We start from the raw sequence: 20357 nt of genomic DNA, 5'->3' as shown, positions 1-20357 counted from the left end.
ACCCACTGCTCAGGCAGGAAACCCTATACCATTTCAGACAAATGCTGTCCAGTCTCTTCTTAAAAACTTCCAGTGTTGGAGCATTCACAGCTTCTGGAGGCAGGTTGTTCCACGGGTTAATTGTTCTGACTGTCAGGAAGTTTCTCCTTAGTTCCAGGTTGCTTCTCTCCTTGACTAGTTTCCATCCGTTGCTTCTTGTCCTGCCTTCAGGTGCTTTGGAGAATAGCTTGACTCCCCCTTCTTTGGGGCAGCCCCTGAGATACTGGAAGACTGCTATCATGTCCCCCCTCATCCTTCTCTTCATTAAACTACACATACCCAATTCCAGCAGCCATTCTTTGTATGTTTTAGTCTCCAGTCCCCCAGTCATCCTTGTTGCTCTTCTCTCCCCCTCTTTCTAGAGTCTCAACATCTTTTTTACATCGTGGTGACCAAAACTGGATGCCGTATTCCAAGTGTGGCCTCACCAAGGTGCAAAGGGCTTCCCCTATCCCAAGGCAGAATCCCCCCAGACTGTGAACTGCCTCCCCACCACCAGCATTCTGCAAACTCTATGTAATTGCCCATGGCTGAATTCCTGGAGGTTTTAAGTGAATACTGTCGTTCTCAATAAATAAAAACCCAATTAAAATAGCCCATTATTCGATGTGCGGTGCGGTTATAGGCCTAGCAGGCACATAGGTTATTAAAAGTTGGATTCAGATGGATGTACCACAAATCATCAAAGTCCATACGAACCAATGAGAAAAGAGGAGGAAGAGACTTTTTAAAAATGGCCTAGAATTAAAGCAGCCACAAAAAAACTCTTCCCAAATGAATAAAAGACATCTCCCACACACGACCAGCTAAACCGAGACAAATTCAGGGAAAAGAATATTAATATTCTTTTGATATGAACATATGAATATATTCAGCTTTGATAGAGAGGACAGAGATATTTAACCAATGAGAAAAAAGAACCTGGGTGCTAATACAGGTAGTCCTCAACTTATGACCGCAATTGAAGCAAAAATTGCTGTGGCTAAACAAGACAGGTTTTTGTATGTATTTATAAAGATTTTATAGGGTTTCCTGCCTGAGCAGGGGGTTGGACTAGATGACCTCCAAGGTCCCTTCCAACTTCTTCTTCTTATTATTATTATTATTGTTATTGTTGTTGTTGTTGTTGTTGTTGTTGTTATTATTAGTTTGCAGTCTGCAATGGAGGCACTTCAAGCCTTGGTATCAGTCCTGACTAGCGATTTCTTTATTATAGGTAATCCTTGATTTACAACCATTTGTTTGATGACTGTTTAAAGTTACGCCAATGAAAAAAAAGGGAGTTATGGCCGTTTTTCACACTTACGACCTTTGTAGCATTCCCCCATGGTCACATGATTGAAATTCAGGCACTTAACTGAGTCATACTTACGACGGTTGCAGTGTCCTGGTGTGTGTGTGTGTGTGTGTGTGTGTGTGTGTGTGTGTGTGTATGATGTGGTCCCCTTTTGCGACCTTCCAACAAGCAAAATCAATGGGGAAGCCAGCTTCACTTGGCCAGCGTATTACCGTATTTCCCCAAAAATAAGACCTAACCAAAAAATAAGCCCCAGCGTGATTTTTTTTCAGGATTCTCGTAATATAAGCCCTACGCCCCAAAATAAGCCCCAGTTAAGATTGTCAGCTAGACGGACGTATTTAGTACCGTGGCAGCACACAACGGACGTATTGAATGATAAAATAATAATATTCATCTATCATTTAAACATAAATAAATAATATCATTGACATTATTGGAACAAATGTGGATGGTTGTACATGAAAAAAAATAAAGGCATCACATGAAAATAAGCCCTAACGAGTCTTTCCGAGCAAAAATTAATATAAGTCCCCGTCTTGTTTTCAGGGAAATACAGTACTAACTGAACAACTGCAGCGATTCATTTAACAATTGCAGCAAGAAATGTCATCAAAACGGGGGCAAAACTCATTTTACAAATGTCTCGCTTAGCAACAGAAATTTTTGGCGCAGACGTGCTCATGAGTCAATGAATCAAGCGATTAAAAACTATGAATGTTAGGGGAAAACATCCTGTTGGTTTGGATTTCCTGTATGAAACAAGGGGTGAAGCTTGATGGCCTCAAGCACCCCTTCTGGATCTTCTGGGATGATTTTTTTTCCCATTTCTCCTTTTTTTGGAGCTGGGAAGAGCCTGTAGGTACGAGGCAATGACAGGCAGGAAATGAAAGGAGCCACTGTGACTTTATGAACCGCAGCTGCTTATAAAATGATTGTGGCTGACAGCAATGGCTGTATCCTAAAATTAAGGCAGGTAAAAATCTTTAAAAGGGTTCCCTACCCCACCCCCACTTTGCAGGCTGATTTTAAAATCACACTTCACCTGGAAAAGGTAGAGGTAAAGGGCGCGCCCAGTGCAATGCATTAAAAAAAAATAAGTGTTTTACAAACTTGGCAACTTTAAGACTGGTGGACTTCAACTCCCAGAATCCCCCAGCCAGCCACGTGGAGGTGGACTTTAATGGTAGGAACTTGCCATCTAGAACTGGGCAAAAAGCTGCATTTTGACATTTTTTCCAGCCCAATAAAGCAAAGCTCCCCATAAAAATACAGTGAGGCTGTCTGAAAACAGCCAGTTTAGAGATGGGGCCGAAACACTGTTTATCAAGGAGACTCCCTGTTGTGACTCCACTCGAGTCCCTGCCCTGAGTGGCTCCCATCCAAGCGGGAGGCATTCCTCAGGGATCTGGCCAGCAAGTATCCGGCTAGTTCACCCCAAAAAACAGTCTGGTCTAGAGGTGAAGGAACTGGTCTAGAAATCAGAAGCCAGCTGGGTGACTTTGGGCCAATCACCAGGAGTTTGGGAATTCTAGTTCTGTCTTGGGCACAAAAGCCAGCTGGGAGACTTTGGGCCAATCACCAGGAGATTGGGAATTCTAGTTCTGTCTTGAGCACAAAAGCTAGCTGGGAGACTTTGGGCCAATCACCAGATTGGGAATTCTAGTTCTGTCTTGGGCACAAAAGCCAGCTGGGAGACTTTGGGCCAATCACCAGATTGGGAATTCTAGTTCTGTCTTGGGCACAAAAGCCAGCTGGGAGACTTTACGCCAATCACCAGGAGATTGGGAATTCTAGTTCTGTCTTGGGCACAAAAGCCAGCTGGGTGACTTTAGGCCAACCACCAGGAGATTGGGAATTCTAGTTCTGTCTTGGGCACAAAAGCCAGCTGGGTGACTTTAGGCCAACCACCAGGAGATTGGGAATTCTAGTTTTGTCTTGGGCACAACAGCCAGCTGGGCGACTTTGGGCCAATCACCAGGACATTGGGAATTCTAGTTCTGTCTTTGGTTGGGGTGAGAGAGAGAGGGACTGGCCCAAAGTTGTCAAGTCAGCTTTTGCACAAAAGCCAGCTGGGTGACTTTGGGCCAATCACCAGGAGACTGGGAGTTCTAGTCCTGCCTTAGGCACAAAAGCTGACTTGGCAACTTTGGGCCAGTCCCTCTCTCTCTCACCCCAACCACCTTACAGGGATGTTGTTGTGGGGAAAATAGAACGAGAAAGGAATAGAAGCAGTCCTCAACTTATGACCACAATCAAGCCCAAAATTTATGCTGTTAAGTCAGACATTTAAGTGACTTTCGCTCCATTTTATGACCTTTCTTGCCTCAGTTGTTAAGTGAATCACTGCAGTTGGTAAGTTAGTAACCCGGTTGTTATGTGAATCCGGCTTCCCCCATTGACTTTGCTTGTCAGAAGGTCACAAAAGGGGATCACATGACCCCGGGACACAGCAACCGTCATAAATATGAACCAGTTGCCAAGCGTCCAAATTTTGATCACATGATCCTATAGGGATGCTGGAAAGGTCATAATTGCGAGAAACGGTCCTAAATCTCTTTTTCCGGTGCCGTTGTAACTTTGAACGGTCAGTAAATGAACTGTTGCAAGTCGAGGACTACCCATATTTAGGTTTGTTTGCCGTTTGGAATTCTTTATAAAAAATCACGAAGGTGGGAAATAAATGAAAATTAAATCAAAGGGCCCTTGATCCCTCATTCTGTTTTCCCGGAGGCTGGCTGGTGTGGCACTGCTTGAGCGCCTGGCCAGCTGAGCCTCCGACGAGGCATTGCACGGTGTGCACCCAACTCAAGTACGCAGCTTACGGTTCAGAGTCATGCAAATCCCGGCTAATTGAAAACACCGTGGTTAAATTAATTGTCGGTAAGGGAGCTGTGCAAACACCACTATATCTCTCTCTCTCTCTTCCTCTCGAATTGTGGAGCTAATGACTTTGTAGTCAGGGGTTACCTGTAAAGACTGATGCATCCCGTTTGCAAATTTTTTCCACCTGAGGGTCCATGCCTAGCTCTCCTAGGGCAGGGGTCCCCAACCCCAGGTCCGTGCCATGCATGCCAGCAACCGGTCCGCACAAACAAGCAAAGCCCCATCAGTGGGATGCCAAGAATGCACACAAAACCATGCACCCTCCCGGTCCATGGAAAAATCTCTCTCCATGGAAGCAGACCCCAGTGCCCAAAAGGCTGGGGACCTCTGCGCTAAGGGCTGCCTTCACACAACACCCTAGGCAAGGTGAAAACACTGTTATTGTGGGAATTCACACTAGCCAATTGCCTCTCAAGTTTCAATGATCAGCCACAACAAGCATAAGAAAAGTAAATGAGGTGAACGTGTTGTGTGAATGACATCTCCTGCTTCTTTAAGGTAGGTTAAAGAAGACGACATTCCCTTAGGTGTACTTGCACAATAAATAACATAATAATAATAATAATAATAATAATAATAATAATAATAATAATAATAATAACAACAACAACAACAATAATAATAACAATAATAACAATAACAATAACAACAACAACAATAATAATAACAACAACAATAATAATAATAATAATAATAATAATAATAAGTAGTAGTAGTAGTAGTAGTAGTAGTTGGAAGGGACCTTGGAGGTCATCTAGTCCAACCCCCTGCTCAGGCAGTACTTCGGTTTTAGGGTTCACAAGGACCCATACACCAAAGCAGGCCAACTTGACACAACCTTCTCAAACTTCCTGTTTTCCCCTCCCCAAACAAACATGCAACAAATGCAAACCGCGATTAACCTAGTTAACTATTGTTCCTCATTTATTCTGAACTGGGGTCTCTCAGTGCATCTGTTAGGTCCTCCCCTGACCTGGGTTGACATGTTGGGTGAATATGTGGAAGGACCACCTTCCATCCAGCCCAAGGTCAGGGCTTGTCCCCCGTGCAGACACATCTGAACCCAGTACCCACAAAAAACAGAAATGGCGTCTCTGGTCAAGTAGGATGGAGTTTTTCCATCCTTCAAAATCCCCTCTTTTTCTTTTAAAAAACACGGTTTTGACAAATGGCAGCCTCTCCCCATTGGGGCAAGGACCTTTTGGGTTCAAAAAGGCTACACAAATAAACGTAACCAGAAGGACTTGCAATTAATCATAAAGGATTAATTATTCAGCTGAGCAGGAAGGGCTGAACTTTAAGAAGAGGCGAGACAAATCCTGGCTCCCGATTTTTGCCAGATGCAAGAGTCCCACGTTTTCCCACCCTTACGTGGAAATCCGTTCCCAGCAGATAAATTCATTTTTTTACTCATTTTAATCAGCGGAACAACCTGCCTCCAGAAGCGGTGAATGCTCCAACACTGGAAGTTTTTAAGAAGAGACTGGACGGCCATTTGTCTGAAATGGTATAGGGTTTCCTGCCTGAGCAGGGGGTTAGACTAGATGACCTCCAAGATCCCTTCCAACTTTATTATTATTATCATCATTATCATCAAATACTGGCATCATCATCATTATCATCATCAAATACTGGCAGTACTCAACCTGCCACCAGCGAGCCCAAAATTTCTGTGGCTAAGTGACACATTTGTTAAATGAGTTTTGACCCGTTTTATGACCTTTTTACTGCAGTTGTTAAGTGAGTCACCGAAGTTGTTAGTAACCCGGTTGTTAAGTGAATCTGGGATCCCATGACCTCGGGACGCTGCAACCGTCATACACCCGAGTCAGTTATTTTTATTTTATTTATTTTATTAGATTTATATACCGCCCTTTCCCGAAGGACTGTGCTAAGCGTCCGAATTGTGATCCCATGACCCCGGGGATACTGCACCGTTCGTAAGCCTGAAAAACGGTCATAAGTCAACTTTTTCCCGTGCCGTTGTAACTTTGAGCGGCCGTCAAACGAAATGTTGTAAGCGGAGGACTACCTTTCAACACTTTTGTTGAAAAACCAAGCTGCTGTGAGTAATCAAGCAGACACCTGGGGGCCAACCCAACACTCAGGGCTTTTTTTGTCATAGAAACGCTCAGAACGGAGTTCCGGCACCTTTTTTTGGATGGAACCTTGTAGGGTAGGCAAGGCGGGTTGTATGACATGTGTGAGTTCCGGCACCTTTTTCTTTGACAAAAAAAGCACTGCCAACACTTCAAACCCCCCCCCACCCCCCCACCCCCCCATCCCCAAGTCTAAACTTCATCTGACGTAACTGCACCCCTTTTCCCAACCAGGGACCCCCAAAGTCCAGTTCCCCAAGATCCCGCTTCAAGCCACAAAGATGGTACTTACAGCATGCCGCCCTTGAGAATACATCCTGGAGGGGGGGAGGGAACACCGCCCCCTCCCCAAAGGGAAGCTTCCCTTCTCCGTTTCAGATTCCAGCGAGGTCGCCGTGTCGCCCCCCCTTATTTATTTAAAAATAAAAGCAAAAAGACGGAGAAAGAAAGAAAGAAAAAAAAGAGGAGGGGGTCTCTTTTTTTTTTATAGGAAAAAAAAAATCTACCCGAGACGGGAAAAGAGAAGAATTTGCACGCTCGGGTCAAAGAAGAAGCGGGTTAAATACCAGCAGAAAAGGGGGGGGGGGTTCGTCTCTCTCTCTCTCTCTCTCTCTCCCCCCCGCCCATATCTTAAAGAGCACTTAGCAAGGAAGGAAAAGGGGTGTGTGTGTGTGTGTGTGTGTGTGATTTGCGATCCCTTTAAAGGAAGGGGCGAATTTGTTTACAGTGTGTGAGGAAGCGGAGGGGGGGGGACGGGGGGGGGCGTGCAAGCCCAGGAGGTCGGTGCCAAATCCGGACGGGTTGCAACCGCGGTCCGGTGCAAGGAAGCGCTGCCGACTGGCAACCCGACGGGGGCGGTTGTGGGGCGGGGGGGGGTAAAATCTCGCACACCGAAGGTTTAAGGTGGATCCCGGCCGCCGCCCCCCCCTCCCTCCCCTTGCAGAAGCGATCAATCGGAACGGCTCCTCCGGAGTCCATCGATTGCCAACCCGAATAGGGCTGGAAGGGACCTTCGAGGTCTTCTAGTCCAGCCCCCTGCTCCAGCAGGAGTCCCTAAAATCATTTTTCAGACAAGCGGCTCTCCAGTCGTCTACTTCAAAACCTCGAGCGATGAAGCACGCAAAAAGAGAACAGCCGGAAAGGCAATTCCGGGTAGGGCTTTCGGCCAGGCAAGGCTGAGTGGAGTAGTGGTTAGAGCTGGGCCGGCAGGGGACACGTCCCTACCACCCACCACCACCACCACCCCCGCCAAGCGAGCATCTCTGGGAAGGGGCCATCATCAATGAATCTGAACCAGGATAGAGCTGCAAGGGATAACAGAAGGAGAGAATAGCAAAGTTGGAAGGGACCTCGGAGGTCATCTAGACCAGCCCCCTGCTCAAGCAGGAGACCCTATACCATTTCAGACAAATGGCTATCTAGTCTCTTTTTAAAAACCTCCAGTGATGGAGTCCCCACAACTTCTGCAGGCTTTTGGTGGAGGGCTGAGCAACTAAGGCTGGGGAGACTCAGATTTGAATCCTGACCCTGCGTTTGGGGACCCCCTTGCAAAGAAGCAGGTCCTCGACTTAACAACCTTTCATTTAGTGACTGCCCGAAGTTACATCGGCACCGGAAAAAAGTGACTTTAGGACCATTATTTTCCACATTTCCAACCGTGGTGGCATCCCCATGATCACAGGAACAAAAATTCAGACGCTTGGCAACTGACTCGTTTTTATGACGGCAGCAGTGTCACTGGGGGTCACGTGATCACCCTTTGTGACCTTCTGACCAGCAAAGTCCGTGAGGGAAGGCAGATCCACTTAACAACGTTGTTGCTAACTTAACAGGGGCAAGACAGGTCATAAACACGGGGCAACGTTCTGCCTTGCTTAACAACAGAAATGTTGGGCTCAACGGTGGCCGTAAGTGGAGGGCTGCCTGTAGTCCAAGATTCCCAATGCATTCCGCCCCCTACCCCTACCCACAACTGAACTTCTGACTGCTGTAATGTGGCAATTGACACTCCAAACCGTGGCTTGGCTTCCTGCCAGTTTGCCACTGGAAATTTAAGTTGTGAAACCAGCGGTGGGATTCAGCTGGTTCACACTGGTTCAGCAGAACCGGTAGCTACATTTTGCTGAGTTGGGAGAACCAGCTTGAATGAACACTGCTTCGGGAAGTTCGTTCTAGGCCTCAGGGGCCTGGAGGAGGCCTCCCAGGCCTAGAACAGCCTGCCGGAAGTGCATGGATGCCACTTCCAGAGGTTCGTTCTAGACCTCGGAGGCCCAGGCCTGCATCCAATAAGAGAACCGGTGGTTCAGGTATTTTAATCCCACCACTGTGGAGATACAGTTGGTCCTAGACTTAACAGGGAGATACAGGTGGTCCTAGACTTAACGGCCACAATTGGGACCAGAGTTCCATTGCCAAGCCAGGCAGTTCTTAAAGAAGTTGTACCTTACTTTATGACCCTTTTTTGGCCGCTGTTATTAAAACATCTGCTGTAGTTGCTCTCAGGTGGTTGTTAAGCAAATCCACTTTCCTCATTGACTTTGCTTGTGGGAAGCTGACGGGGGAAGGTCACAAATGGGGAATCACCTGGCTGCAGGACGCACAACTGCATGCCGGTTGTGTCAAGCAACCAAATTTTGATCACGTGATTACGGGGTTGTAAGTGTGAGGACTGGTCATAAGTCAGTTTTTTCCCCCAATGCTGTTGTAATTTTGCACAGTCCCTAACTGAATGATTGTTAAGTCAAGGAATAGCTGTGAGGAAAAGAAATTTGGGGAAAATTCTCAACCCCAATTCTGGAAGCTCCAGGAAAACAAGAGTTGAGTGTTTTTCAACTATGGCAACTTTAAGATTTGTGGACTTCAACTCCCAGAATTCCCCAGCCAGCTGGCTGGGGAATTTGAGGAATTGAAGTCCATACTTCTTAAAGTTGCCGAGGTTGAGAAACATCACTTGGAGTGAGCATGGGAAATTTAGAAAAGTATAATAAATAAAATCGGCTTGTGTCACTAACGGTGCAATCCTGTCCATAGCAGTTCAGAAATGAGCAAGTTTCTGCAGGGATATCTACTGCAAGTGGTCAAAAAAATCAAGATGGCCACCATAACAGTGTGATCAAAGAGCCCTCTGCATTTTTATGCACAATGGTGATGCCCCTTAAAAATTGGCTGGAGCTTTTTTTAATGTGGTTGCTTGCCATCTTGACTTTTTTGACCACACCTTGTGGACACCTGAAGCTCCTTCATTGGGGCTTTCACATAAAACATGCCCAAGGCAAGACTAGAACTCGCGTCTCCTGATGATTGCCCCAAAGTAACCCAGCTGTCTTTCATGCCTAAAGTGGGACTAATACTCATAGTCTCCTGGTGATTGGCCCAAAGTCACCCTGTTGGTTTGCATGCCTAAGGCAGGACTAGAACTCACCGTCTCCTGATTTTTAGCCTGGTGCCTTCAAAGCTAGACCAAAACTGGCTCTGGACCAAGCTGGCTTAATTTAGTAACCAGGTTAAGCATGTGCTAAGAATGCCACTACTGTGACTATTGAGGATTAATCCCCATCAGCTGCACTGATTTTCAGGCCTCTGTTTTCTGCCATTTTCTCTGTATTATGTGACTTTAAATCGCTGCCGCATTCTTTTTAATGAATTGCATTTCAGTGATAATTTTAATGCACCCCGAGGGGAAGACGCATTTTAAAGTAAAATCAGGGTTATACTATACAATATACCATTTTGAACGGTAAGATAACAGCGCCATCCTCTCCTTTTTGCCTTACAAGCTTCCTTTTCAAATGTAGGTTTGTCAAATCATAGATCCGGGGCCAGTGTTCCGGTTCTGATTTTTTTCAGGAAAATTCAATTCCAATTCCCATACAGTAATTGGGAGGAGGGGACTAGAATTCAGTGCCATCTGTGGTCCTTCTGACTTTAAAGCTGATTTCCCCCCCCCCCCCAAACTGAGGCCATTCATCTTTAATCCATGTTTGGTATTTCTTATTGCACATTCACCCCTCAACTCGGTTTTGCCAACTGTCCAGGAACTTTGTGAATTTAATTAACAGATTAATACTCAATTGTTAAAATAAATCCCCCATAAGGCACTGTTGCTCAACCTGAGGGACTTTAAGAGGAGCCACTCCAGTGATTTCAATTGCACCACACACCACACTTGGTTGCGGTTGAGTGAGTGTGGAAGGCTGTTTTTCTTCTACGGGAGAAAGAGGGTGCATTGGAAGTGGGAGGAGCAAAAGCCAATGGGGCTATTCCTTTCTCACTGCCCCCACAAATTGGAAGGTGGGGGAGGAGGAGCAAGATGGAATCCACAGAAAGTGGAATAGCTATTTGCAAAGCACACTGCTGGGATAGATACAGGAAGTACTCAATTTATGGCCATCTGTTTAAGGGTGATTTATGACGGTGCTGAGAAGAATGTTAAAATATCTCAGGGGCTGCCCCAAAGAAGAGGGGGTCCAGCTATTCTCCAAAGCCCCTGAAGGCAGGACAAGAAGCAGCGGATGGAAACTCATCAAGGAGAGAAGCAACCTGGAACTAAGGAGAAATTTCCTGACAGTTAAAACAATTAATCAGTGGAACAACCTGCCTCCAGAAGTTGTAGGTGATCCAACACTGGAGGTTTTTAGGAAGAGACTAGACGGCCATTTGTCCGAAATGGTATAGGATTTCTTGCTTGAGCAGGGGGTTGGACTAGATGACCTCCAAGGTCCCTTCCAACTTTGCTATTCTGTTCTTCTGTGATCTGGGATTAACTGTGTTATTCTCTATTCTGTCAAGTGACTTACAATCCATCCTCAAAGTTATGACCGTCACACCATCCACACTTGTGATTTGAGCACTTAACAACTGGCTTGTATTTACAACAGTCACAGCATCCTGTGGTCACATAATTGCAATTGTGTGTCTAATCAAATAACTTGGCCAAAGAAAAGTATATAAAGTATTTGTGACCTTCCCAACTGACTTCTGATGGGCAAAATCAGGGGGGGAGGCAGCTGAATCCACTTAATGACAGCAACTTGTGACCCTTGGATCCCTGGGGGTGTGTGATGTTGTCCATAGAGGGTCCACAGACTTGATTTTGATTTAAATCTTGAATTAAGTCTTGGTGGTCCGTGGCCACAAAAAGTGTTTAAAGGGGGTCTGTGATGAAGGAAAGTTTGAGAACCACTGACTGCATTGATTTCTGACTGCGGTTATCAAGGTTTGTAAAATCAGGCCCCCTTACTCGATGGCAAGCTTAATGACCTCATCACTTCGCATTCAAAATTCAAACCTAATTGTGGGAATAAGTCAAGCACCATCTAAAGTAGCTATGCTAGAGAAATTTTTAAAAAAACTGAAAACCAGGGAAGTGGGATTAAAATCTGGCAAAAGGTCAATTTAAAAGGAGCGTAGCAGCGCTTTTCTCCAACTCGCAAATTTTATTAAAAGGCATAACCTTTTGTGAGACACAGTTTATCATGTTTAATAAAATACGTGTTGAAAAAAAAATGAGATGGGCAGGGCCTAAATTTGATAAACACACGTTTTAAGTTAAAAAGTGCTACCCCAAAATTTGGATTTTTGCTTATCCTGGAGGAACACAATTCGCCTCTTACAGTGCTGAATTCAAAAGTGACTTTTCGATCCCTGTAGGTAAAACTGCTTGTTTGTTGATCTTGCTAAACTAAGCAGGTCAAACTTTGTTAGTCCTTGGACAGAACAACCCAGAAAAGCTCAGAGATGTAGGCTAAATTGGGGAGGTGGGGTGCAGATTGGACTGCTGCCCCCAAACCTTGTTGCCTGGGGCTGAGCTTAACTGGGGGGTGTCAAGCTAAGCTAAAAACTAACCCAAATTAGACCTGGTTTGGCCACAAGGCAATCTCACACTACAGCTAGCCCTTGGCTTAGGACCACAATTGGGTGCAAATTTTCCATCATAAGCAAGGCTGATCAGGAGGTAGGCAACCTTGGCTCTTTTATGACTCGTGGACTTCAACTCCCAGAATTCCTGAGCCAGCCTGGCTCAGCTTGGAAACCTCTCCCTTTCCCCTCAGCATGTCTGGCTCAGGAATTCTGGGAGTTGAAGTCCACAAGTCATAAAAGAGCCAAGGTTGCCTACCCCTCTGTTAAGTCAATCATGCCATTTATGATCTTTTTACCATAATTGTTAAGTGAATCATGTAGTCATTAAACAAATCCCAATTACCCCATTGACTTTGTCAGAAGCCAGCTGGGAAGGTCACAAACATCAAACACAGGGCCCCAGGATGCTGCCACTGTCATATAAATATATGCCAGTTGCCCAGTGCACAAATTGTGATCATGGTACTCGAGGGATGCAACAAAGGTGTAGGGGTTAGAACTGGTGATCAGTCACTTTTTCCAGTGCTTCCCTAACTCTGAATGGTGGCTAAATGAATGGATGTTAAGTCAAGGATTACTTGTAGATTGGAAACTCAAAAACCTAGAAGAAAATAGGGTCAACTCACACCTCTTATGTTGCTAAAAAGGAAAACCACAAGAACTTGACCCTGAGGTCATGAGAACTCAAGTTCAATTTGAAGGAGAATTCTTCTTCTTTGCAAACTGGCTCACCTCTTCAAAGTACAATTGTTAAACCCCCTCTGTGCCCTTATTTCAAGTTTGCCTCATGCAGGTGCTGCACAGGTGTCTTGCATTCTTCAAGGAAGGTAAATTGAGTGAGAAAGGAGCAATAACCACTACTTCTCAAGACTCTTTTGTGGGCCCCAAACTAAGATGCTTTCAGGGTCTGTACCAGGGATCTTTAAACTGTCATTTGCAACCTTTCCAGGGAGTTTCTCACCAGGAAAGTCAATGGTGGAAGCAGTGGACAATCACTTAAATATGAGCCTGCAGCTGCCAAAAAAAGCCAACACAGTGCTAGGCTGCGTTAACAGAGGGATAAAATCAAGATCACGTGAAGTGTTAATACCACTTTACAAGGCCTTGGTAAGGCCACACTTGGAATACTGCATCCAGTTTTGGTCACCACGATGTAAAAAAGATGTTGAGACTCTAGTGCAGAGAAGAGCAACAAAGATGATCAGGGGACTGGAGGCTAAAACATACAAGGAATGGTTGCTGGAATTGGGAATGTCTAGTTTAATGAAGAGAAGGATGAAGGGGGACATGATAGCAATGTTTCAGTATCTCAGGGGTTGCCCCAAAGAAGAGGGAGTCAAGCTATTCTCCAAAGCACCTGAAAGCAGGACAAGAAGCAACGGATGGAAACTAGTCAAGGAGAGAAGCAACCTGGAACTAAGGAGAAACTTCCTGACAGTTAGAACAACTAACCAGTGGAACAGCCTGCCTCCAGAAACTGTGAATGCTCCAACACTGGAAGTTTTTAAGAAGAGACTGGACAGTCATTTGTCTGAAATGGTATAGGGTTTCCTGCCTGAGCAGGGGGTTGGACTAGATGACCTCCAAGGTCCCTTCCAACTTAATAATAATATATGAACAGGAGTGATTCACTTAACAACTGCAGTTAAAGAAAGATTGTAAACTCCTGCCCAACTCAAGCACCATATTGTTTAGTAACGGACGTTCTGGTGTCACCTGTGATTGTAAGTCGGGCTACCTGCAGTGTTTGTACAGACCAGGGGTCTTCAAACGTGGCCCTTTTATGACTTGGCTGAGGAATTCTGGGAGTTGAAGTCCACGAGTCATAAAAGGGCCAAGTTTGAAGACCCCTGGTCTAGTCTCTTCTTAAAAACCTCCAGTTCTAGGTTGATTCTCACTTGATTAGTTTCCATCCATTGTTGAGCAAGGTGGTTTTTAATGGAGTTGCACCCAATATTAAGAGCTTTTTTTGCCACAGTTGTTAAGTGAATCACTGCATTCATTTAGCAAATCCAGCTTCCCCATTGACTTTGCTGCTTAGAAGCTGGTGGGAAGATTGAAATGTTCAAGTGACTCTTGAGATGCTGCAAGAGGTATAAATATCTGGTAGTTGCAAAGTGCCCGAATCGCAATTACATGACCATGGGGGCCAGTCTTGAGTCATTTTTCCCCCCAGTGCTGCTGTAACTCTGAATGGTCACTAAACAGATGGTTGCAAGTCAAGGACTATTGTACAAGCAAATTGTGGGTTTGCAGATTGATACCTTAGCCTGCTATCGTGATTGCACCAATTTAACAGATGACGGGCTTGTGCCACTCCAGAAACTATGGTCTATTTAATAAACCATGGTTAGACACAACCTGACTTTGATCATCTTTGTAAGCTCCTCCATCAAGGATGGCACTTGGCTCCCAACACCTTGGGGACAAAGAAATTAAAATTAAAGAATCACTCCTTGTCTTAAACCTCAAGAAAAGCTCCCGGCTTCCTTGCATTAAATTTCTTTTTTTTTAAAAAAAAAAACCCAAATACATATTTAACACGAGCACAATGCCAATCACGAGCACTCGGTCCACCTTAAATTGCTTTTCCAAGCTTAGGCTACTACGAGCCGCTGCGGATTGGCTGAACCAAGGTAGGCAACTGGCCAATCACTCGCGTCGGATCCCACACGGGTCTATGACGTCAAGAGCAGGGCTGGCTAATCAAGAGAAAGCGACCAAGAGGCTGGAGGCTTAAGCGGCCGGGGAAGGGAGGGGCTCGGCGGGAGCTTCCCCAGCAGAATTGTGGGTAGTGTAGTTTTGGCCTGTAGAAAATGTACTTTTTCTGCTGTTGGTCAGTGGAGCACGTTTTCCCACTAGGATAAATTTACCGTACTTGGATAGCAAAAGGAGCATTTATTTGTAGCACATTCGACCTATTTTCCAGTGTTTCCTCAGCATGCTGGCAGGGGGAATTCTGGGTGGTGAAGTCCACCTCTCGTAAAGTTGATAAGGTTGAGAAACACTGCACTCCAAGAAAAATACACATATATTTTATATGCAATGCATATCTTATATAGGTAGTCCTCAATTACAACAGCTTGTTTAGTGATGGTTCAAAGTTACCATGACACTGAAAAAAGGGACCATTTTTCACACTTACCACGATGACAGCCTCCCCCACGGTCACATGATCAAAATTCAGAGGCTTGGCAACTCACATTTATGACCTTTGCTGTGTCCTGGGGTCAGGTGATCCCCTTTTGCGACCTTCTGACAAGCAAAGTCGATGGGGAGGCCAGATTCACTTAATAACCGTGTTACTAACTTAACAAGCACAATAATTAACAACTGCGTCAAGGAAGGTCGTAAAATGGGGCAAAACCCAATTAACAAGTGTCTCAATTAGCAGCAGAAACATTGCGGTTGCTAAGTCGAGGACTACCTGTAAACATACAGATATGCACACAAGTATTTATAAGATTTGGGGGGGGTTGCATATAAGTAAAGGTAAAGGTTCCCCCACACATGCGTGCTAGTTGTTTCCGACTACTCTAGGGGCCAGTGCTCATCTCCGTTTCAAAGCCAAAGAGCCAGCGCTTGTCCGAGGACGTCTCCATGGTCATGTGGCCGGCATGACTAGACGCCAAAGGCGCACAGAATGCTGTTACCTTCCTACCGTAGTGGTCCCTATTTTTCTACTTGCATATTTACGTGCTTTCGAACTGCTAGGTTGGCAGAAGCTGGGACTCACTCTGTTACGTGGCACTCGGGATTCGACCCGCCAAACTGCCGACCTTCTGATCGACAAGCTCAGCGTCCTAACCCACTGAGCCACCGCCTCCCTGGGTTGCATATAAATATTTGTAATAAATAAATAAAATGCTCTCTCTCTCTCTTAACCCACCACCTGGATAGCTTGAGAAACTGCAGGTCAAATCTGAACCCCCGATTTATTTAAACCAGAATTGTGGCCAGATAAGTTTCTTAAGTCTCCCGAGCCTTGAATATCTGTGTCAAGTCCTCCATTTTTAGCATCTGGCTGGCCTTAGAAATGTACATGATAGTCCCTCACTTACAGTCACAACTGAATCCAAAATTTTGCTGCCTTCCCCATTGACTTTGCTCATCAGACGGTCGCAAAAGGGGAATCACGTGACCTTGGGCCACTGCAGCCGTCATAAATACGAGTCAGTTGCCAAACGTCTTGAATTTTGATCGTGTGACCACGGGGATGCTGCAGCGGTCGTTGAGTGTGGAAAAAAACGGCCCGAAGTCCCTTTTTTTCAGCAGCGTTGTAACTTTGAACCGTCACTGAACGAACGGTCCAGGAGTGCTTGTGCTGTTTTAATCGGCTTAAACTTCAGAACTTCCAAATCAGCAAATTTATTTATTAATGGGACTTAATTGTCACTTGTCGTTTGGCTTTCTGCAGAGCAGGATGGCCTACTAAACCCGGGTTGGTGGCTTCCCACCACCCCTAGGCAAGGCTAAAAAGTGGAGTTTGCGCCGAGTTTGGCTCATGCTGGGTTTGCTTGCTGCGAGTTCGGCTCATGCTGGGTTTGCTTGTTGGGAGGTTGTGGGAACGCGGTCAATTGCAACCAACCCCCCCCCAGACGAAAGGTATGCTTGTCTAAATCTATTCAATAGGAGCCCGATCCCCCCCCCCCATTTTTGGGATGGGGGGCGGCAGGAGGCGATCCCTCCAAAATAGGAAGAAAAGTTAATGAAGGTGGAAGAACAGAATGAGAAAACGACGGCGGCGGCGGCGAACTACGTTCCCCACAAGCCCTTGCGCGGCTGGAGCCGTGCCCCCCCCGCTTCTCACCCCCCCGCCTTCTCCTCCCCGCGCTCCGCCCTGTCAATCAAAGTAACGTGGGCTCCCAAGCCTGCTCGCTCCTGATTGGCCGCTGGCTCTAATTGCAACCCATTGATCTCACCCAGGCGAGGTTCTCCTGTTGGCCATCAATCAAGCATTAGCGGGGAAAGGCGGGGAGGGAAAGGGGGGGGAGGAGGAGAGCAGACGGGCTGCCGATCAAAAGCCGGCGCTCTCCAGGGCTGCCTTCCAAAAAAAAAACCTGCTTGGCTTCGCTTCCCCCTGCCCTGAAGCCCAGAAGCAGACGCCGCTTTGCAAAAGGCCCGCCGGGGAAGCTTGCAAAGCAAAGCAGCGCGCCCAGCGTGCCTCTGAGCATGGACAGAGGGAGCGCCGCTCTCCCGGGAAGGGCCACCGGCTTGGCAGGCGCGTCTCGTTTGGCGGCCAGCCCGGGGGTGGGAGGGGGGGCGCAGGGGAGGACTCGGGAGCTGCGCGTTCACATGATATCTAAACCCGGGTTAAGGAGAACAGGAGGGTTGCGGTCTTGAGTTACTTGGCGATAGAATCACAGCTTTTCTGGAGGAACATGTAAACCAAACAATGGGGACAGTGAGTTAATTGATAATGAGTTGGTACCTTAGTTTGCACTATCTCAATACAGAACATCACTGTCCCCGGCAGTCTAAGAAAATAGGGGAACTCAGGCACCACACAGGTTATGCAGCAAGTAAACACAGGGTCAGTCATAAAGGACTCAAAGGTCTGTACACAAATGCCCAGAGTAGGAACAGTAAGCAGGGTGAACTAGAAATTCAGGTAAATGAGGGTGGATATGATATTGTTGCCATCACGGAAACATGGTGGGACGAAACCTACCAATGGAACACACAGCTAGAGGGATTTAAACTATTTAAAAGAAACAGACTAAACAAAAGAGGAGGAGGAGTTGCTCTCTATATAAGAAATAACTTTATCTCTACAGAAATAGAGCACAACAATGACGAAAACTGCAAACTTGAAAGCATTTGGGTCAATATAAAAGGGGAAAAAATGACATTGCCATAGGTGTATACTATAGTCCGCCCAACCAAGCAGAGGAAATAGATGAACTTTTTGCTAGTCAGCTAACTAAGGTATGTAAGAAGCACATCACAATAGTAATGGGGGACTTTAATTACCCTGATATCAACTGGGAGACAAACTCTGCACCAAGTGGAAGATCAAACAGATTCCTGAGAAACCTAGCAGATAACTTTCTCTCCCAAAAAGTAGAGAAGGGAACTAGGGGATTAGCCATATTGGATTTAATTCTCACAAACAGAGATGAAATGATAGAAAGTGTCGAAGCCACAGGAACCTTGGGGGGAAGTGATCATGCAATATTGGAATTCAACATTCTGGAGGCACAAGCAATAGAACACAGCTAAACTAGAGTCTTGGACTTTAAGAGAGCTAATTTCAATAAACTTAGAGAGACCATGGGAAGAATTCCATGGATGAGAATCCTAAAGGGGAAAACAACTCAAGAAGCTTGGGAAATTTTGAAAAGTGAGATAATAAAGGCCCAGTCTAGTACAATACCAACAAAGAAGAAAAATAACAGCTCTCAAAAGAAACCAGCATGACTGCATAAAGAACTCTCTGATAAACTGAAAGATAAAAAGGACAAGTATAAGAATTGGAAAGAGGGGCACATAACTAAGTCAGAATATCAGCAAATAGCCCGTGCCTGCAAAGATGAAGTGAGGAAAGCTAAGGCTCAAAATGAACTAAGGCTTGCGACCAAAGTCAAAAATAACAAAAAATGCTTCTTTCAACATATAAAAAACAAAAAAAAGTTAAGGAAATGATTGGTCCATTAGTGGGGGAAAGAGGCAAGAAGGTGACAAGCAATAGGGAGAAAGCAGAACTATTTAACTCATTTTTTGCATCTGTCTTTGCACAAAGGGGAAAAACAGTCCAACCTACCAAAACCAGTGCCATAAAAAACAGAATAGAAACGCAAGTTAAGATAGGCAAAAAAATGGTAAGTGAGCACCTGTCCAGCCTAGACGAGTTCAAATCACCAGGACCAGATGGATTACACCCCAGAGTTCTCAAGGAACTGGCAGACGTGATCTCAGAACCACTGAACTATATTTTTCAAAGATCCTGGAGCACTGGGGAACTACCAGAGGACTGGAAGAGAGCTGATGTAGTTCCCATCTTCAAAAAAGGGAAAAAAATAGATCCGGGAAAAAAATGGATCCAGGAAATTACAGACCTATCAGCCTGACCTGAATACCTGGGAAGATTCTGGAAAAGATAATCAAACAACAAATCAGCGAACACCTTGATGCAAACAAAGTCATCACTAAAAGTCAACATGGGTTTATCAAAAACAGATCATGCCAGACAAATCTTATTACATTCTTTGACCAAGTGACAAAATTAGTGGACCAGAGGAATGCTGTAGATATAATTTACTTGGACTTCAGTAAGGCATTTGATAAAGTAGATCACAACCTACTACTTGATAAGATAGAAAAATGTGGGTTAGATAGCATCACTACCAGATGGATTCGTAGCTGGCTGACAGGCCGTACTCAGCGTGTGGTCCTCAATGGAACTGCATCTACATGGAAGGAAGTGTGTAGTGGGGTGCCCCAGGGCTCTGTTCTGGGCCCAGTGCTCTTCAACATCTTCATCAATGATTTGGATGAGGGGATAGATGGGGAACTCATCAAATTTGCAGATGCCACCAAGCTGGCAGGAATAGCCAGAAGATAGGCTTAAAATACAGGAGGATCTGGACAGACTCGAACACTGGGCGCTATCTAACAAAATGAAATTCAATGGTGAAAAAAGTAAGGTTCTACATTTAGGCAGGAAAAATCAAATGAGCCAGCCGTGTGCTGCAGCTGCCAAAAAAGCCAACACAGTGCTAGGCTGCATTAACAGAGGGATAGAATCAAGATCAAGTCAAGTACTAATACCACTTTACAATGCTTTGGTAAGGCCACACCTGGAATACTGCATCCAGTTTTGGTCACCACGATGTAAAAAAGATGTCGAGACACTAGAAAGGGTACAGAGAAGAGCAACAAAGATTATTGGGGGACTGGAGGCTAAAACATATAGGGAACGGTTGCTGGAATTGGGTATGTGTAGTTTAACGAAGAGAAGGGTGAGGGGTGACATGATAGCAGTGTTCCAATATCTTGGGCTGCCCCAAAGAAGAGGGAGCCAAGCTATTCTCCAAAGCACCTGAAAGCAGGAGAAGAAGCAACGGATGGAAACTAGTCAAGGAGAGAAGCAACCTAGAACTAAGGAGAAACTTCCTGACAGTGAGAACAATTAACCAGTGGAACAACCTGCCTCCAGAAGTGGTGAATGCTCCAAC

The 20357-nt window shown here is 45.5% G+C and overlaps 1 protein-coding gene across 1 annotated transcript in view; it reads right to left on the bottom strand.

Moving 5' to 3' along the window:
• TLE2 (TLE family member 2, transcriptional corepressor) overlaps nucleotides 1-6637 on the bottom strand; it is a gene marked incomplete at its 5' end in the record, with an annotated part of 68350 nt that extends 61713 nt beyond the window's left edge. The window contains one exon of the mRNA XM_081321053.1: nucleotides 6614-6637. Coding sequence (XP_081177179.1) covers nucleotides 6614-6637 — 24 coding nt within the window. The remainder of the gene's footprint in view (nucleotides 1-6613) is intronic.
• Nucleotides 6638-20357: the final 13720 nt, after the last annotated feature.

This window comes from Vipera berus (assembly GCF_964194415.1).
Source record: "Vipera berus genome assembly, chromosome: 1".
NCBI classification, from domain to species: Eukaryota; Metazoa; Chordata; class Lepidosauria; order Squamata; family Viperidae; genus Vipera; species Vipera berus.
The sequence above is the reverse complement of the archived record's forward strand: the minus strand, read 5'-3'. Positions and strand labels throughout refer to the sequence as shown.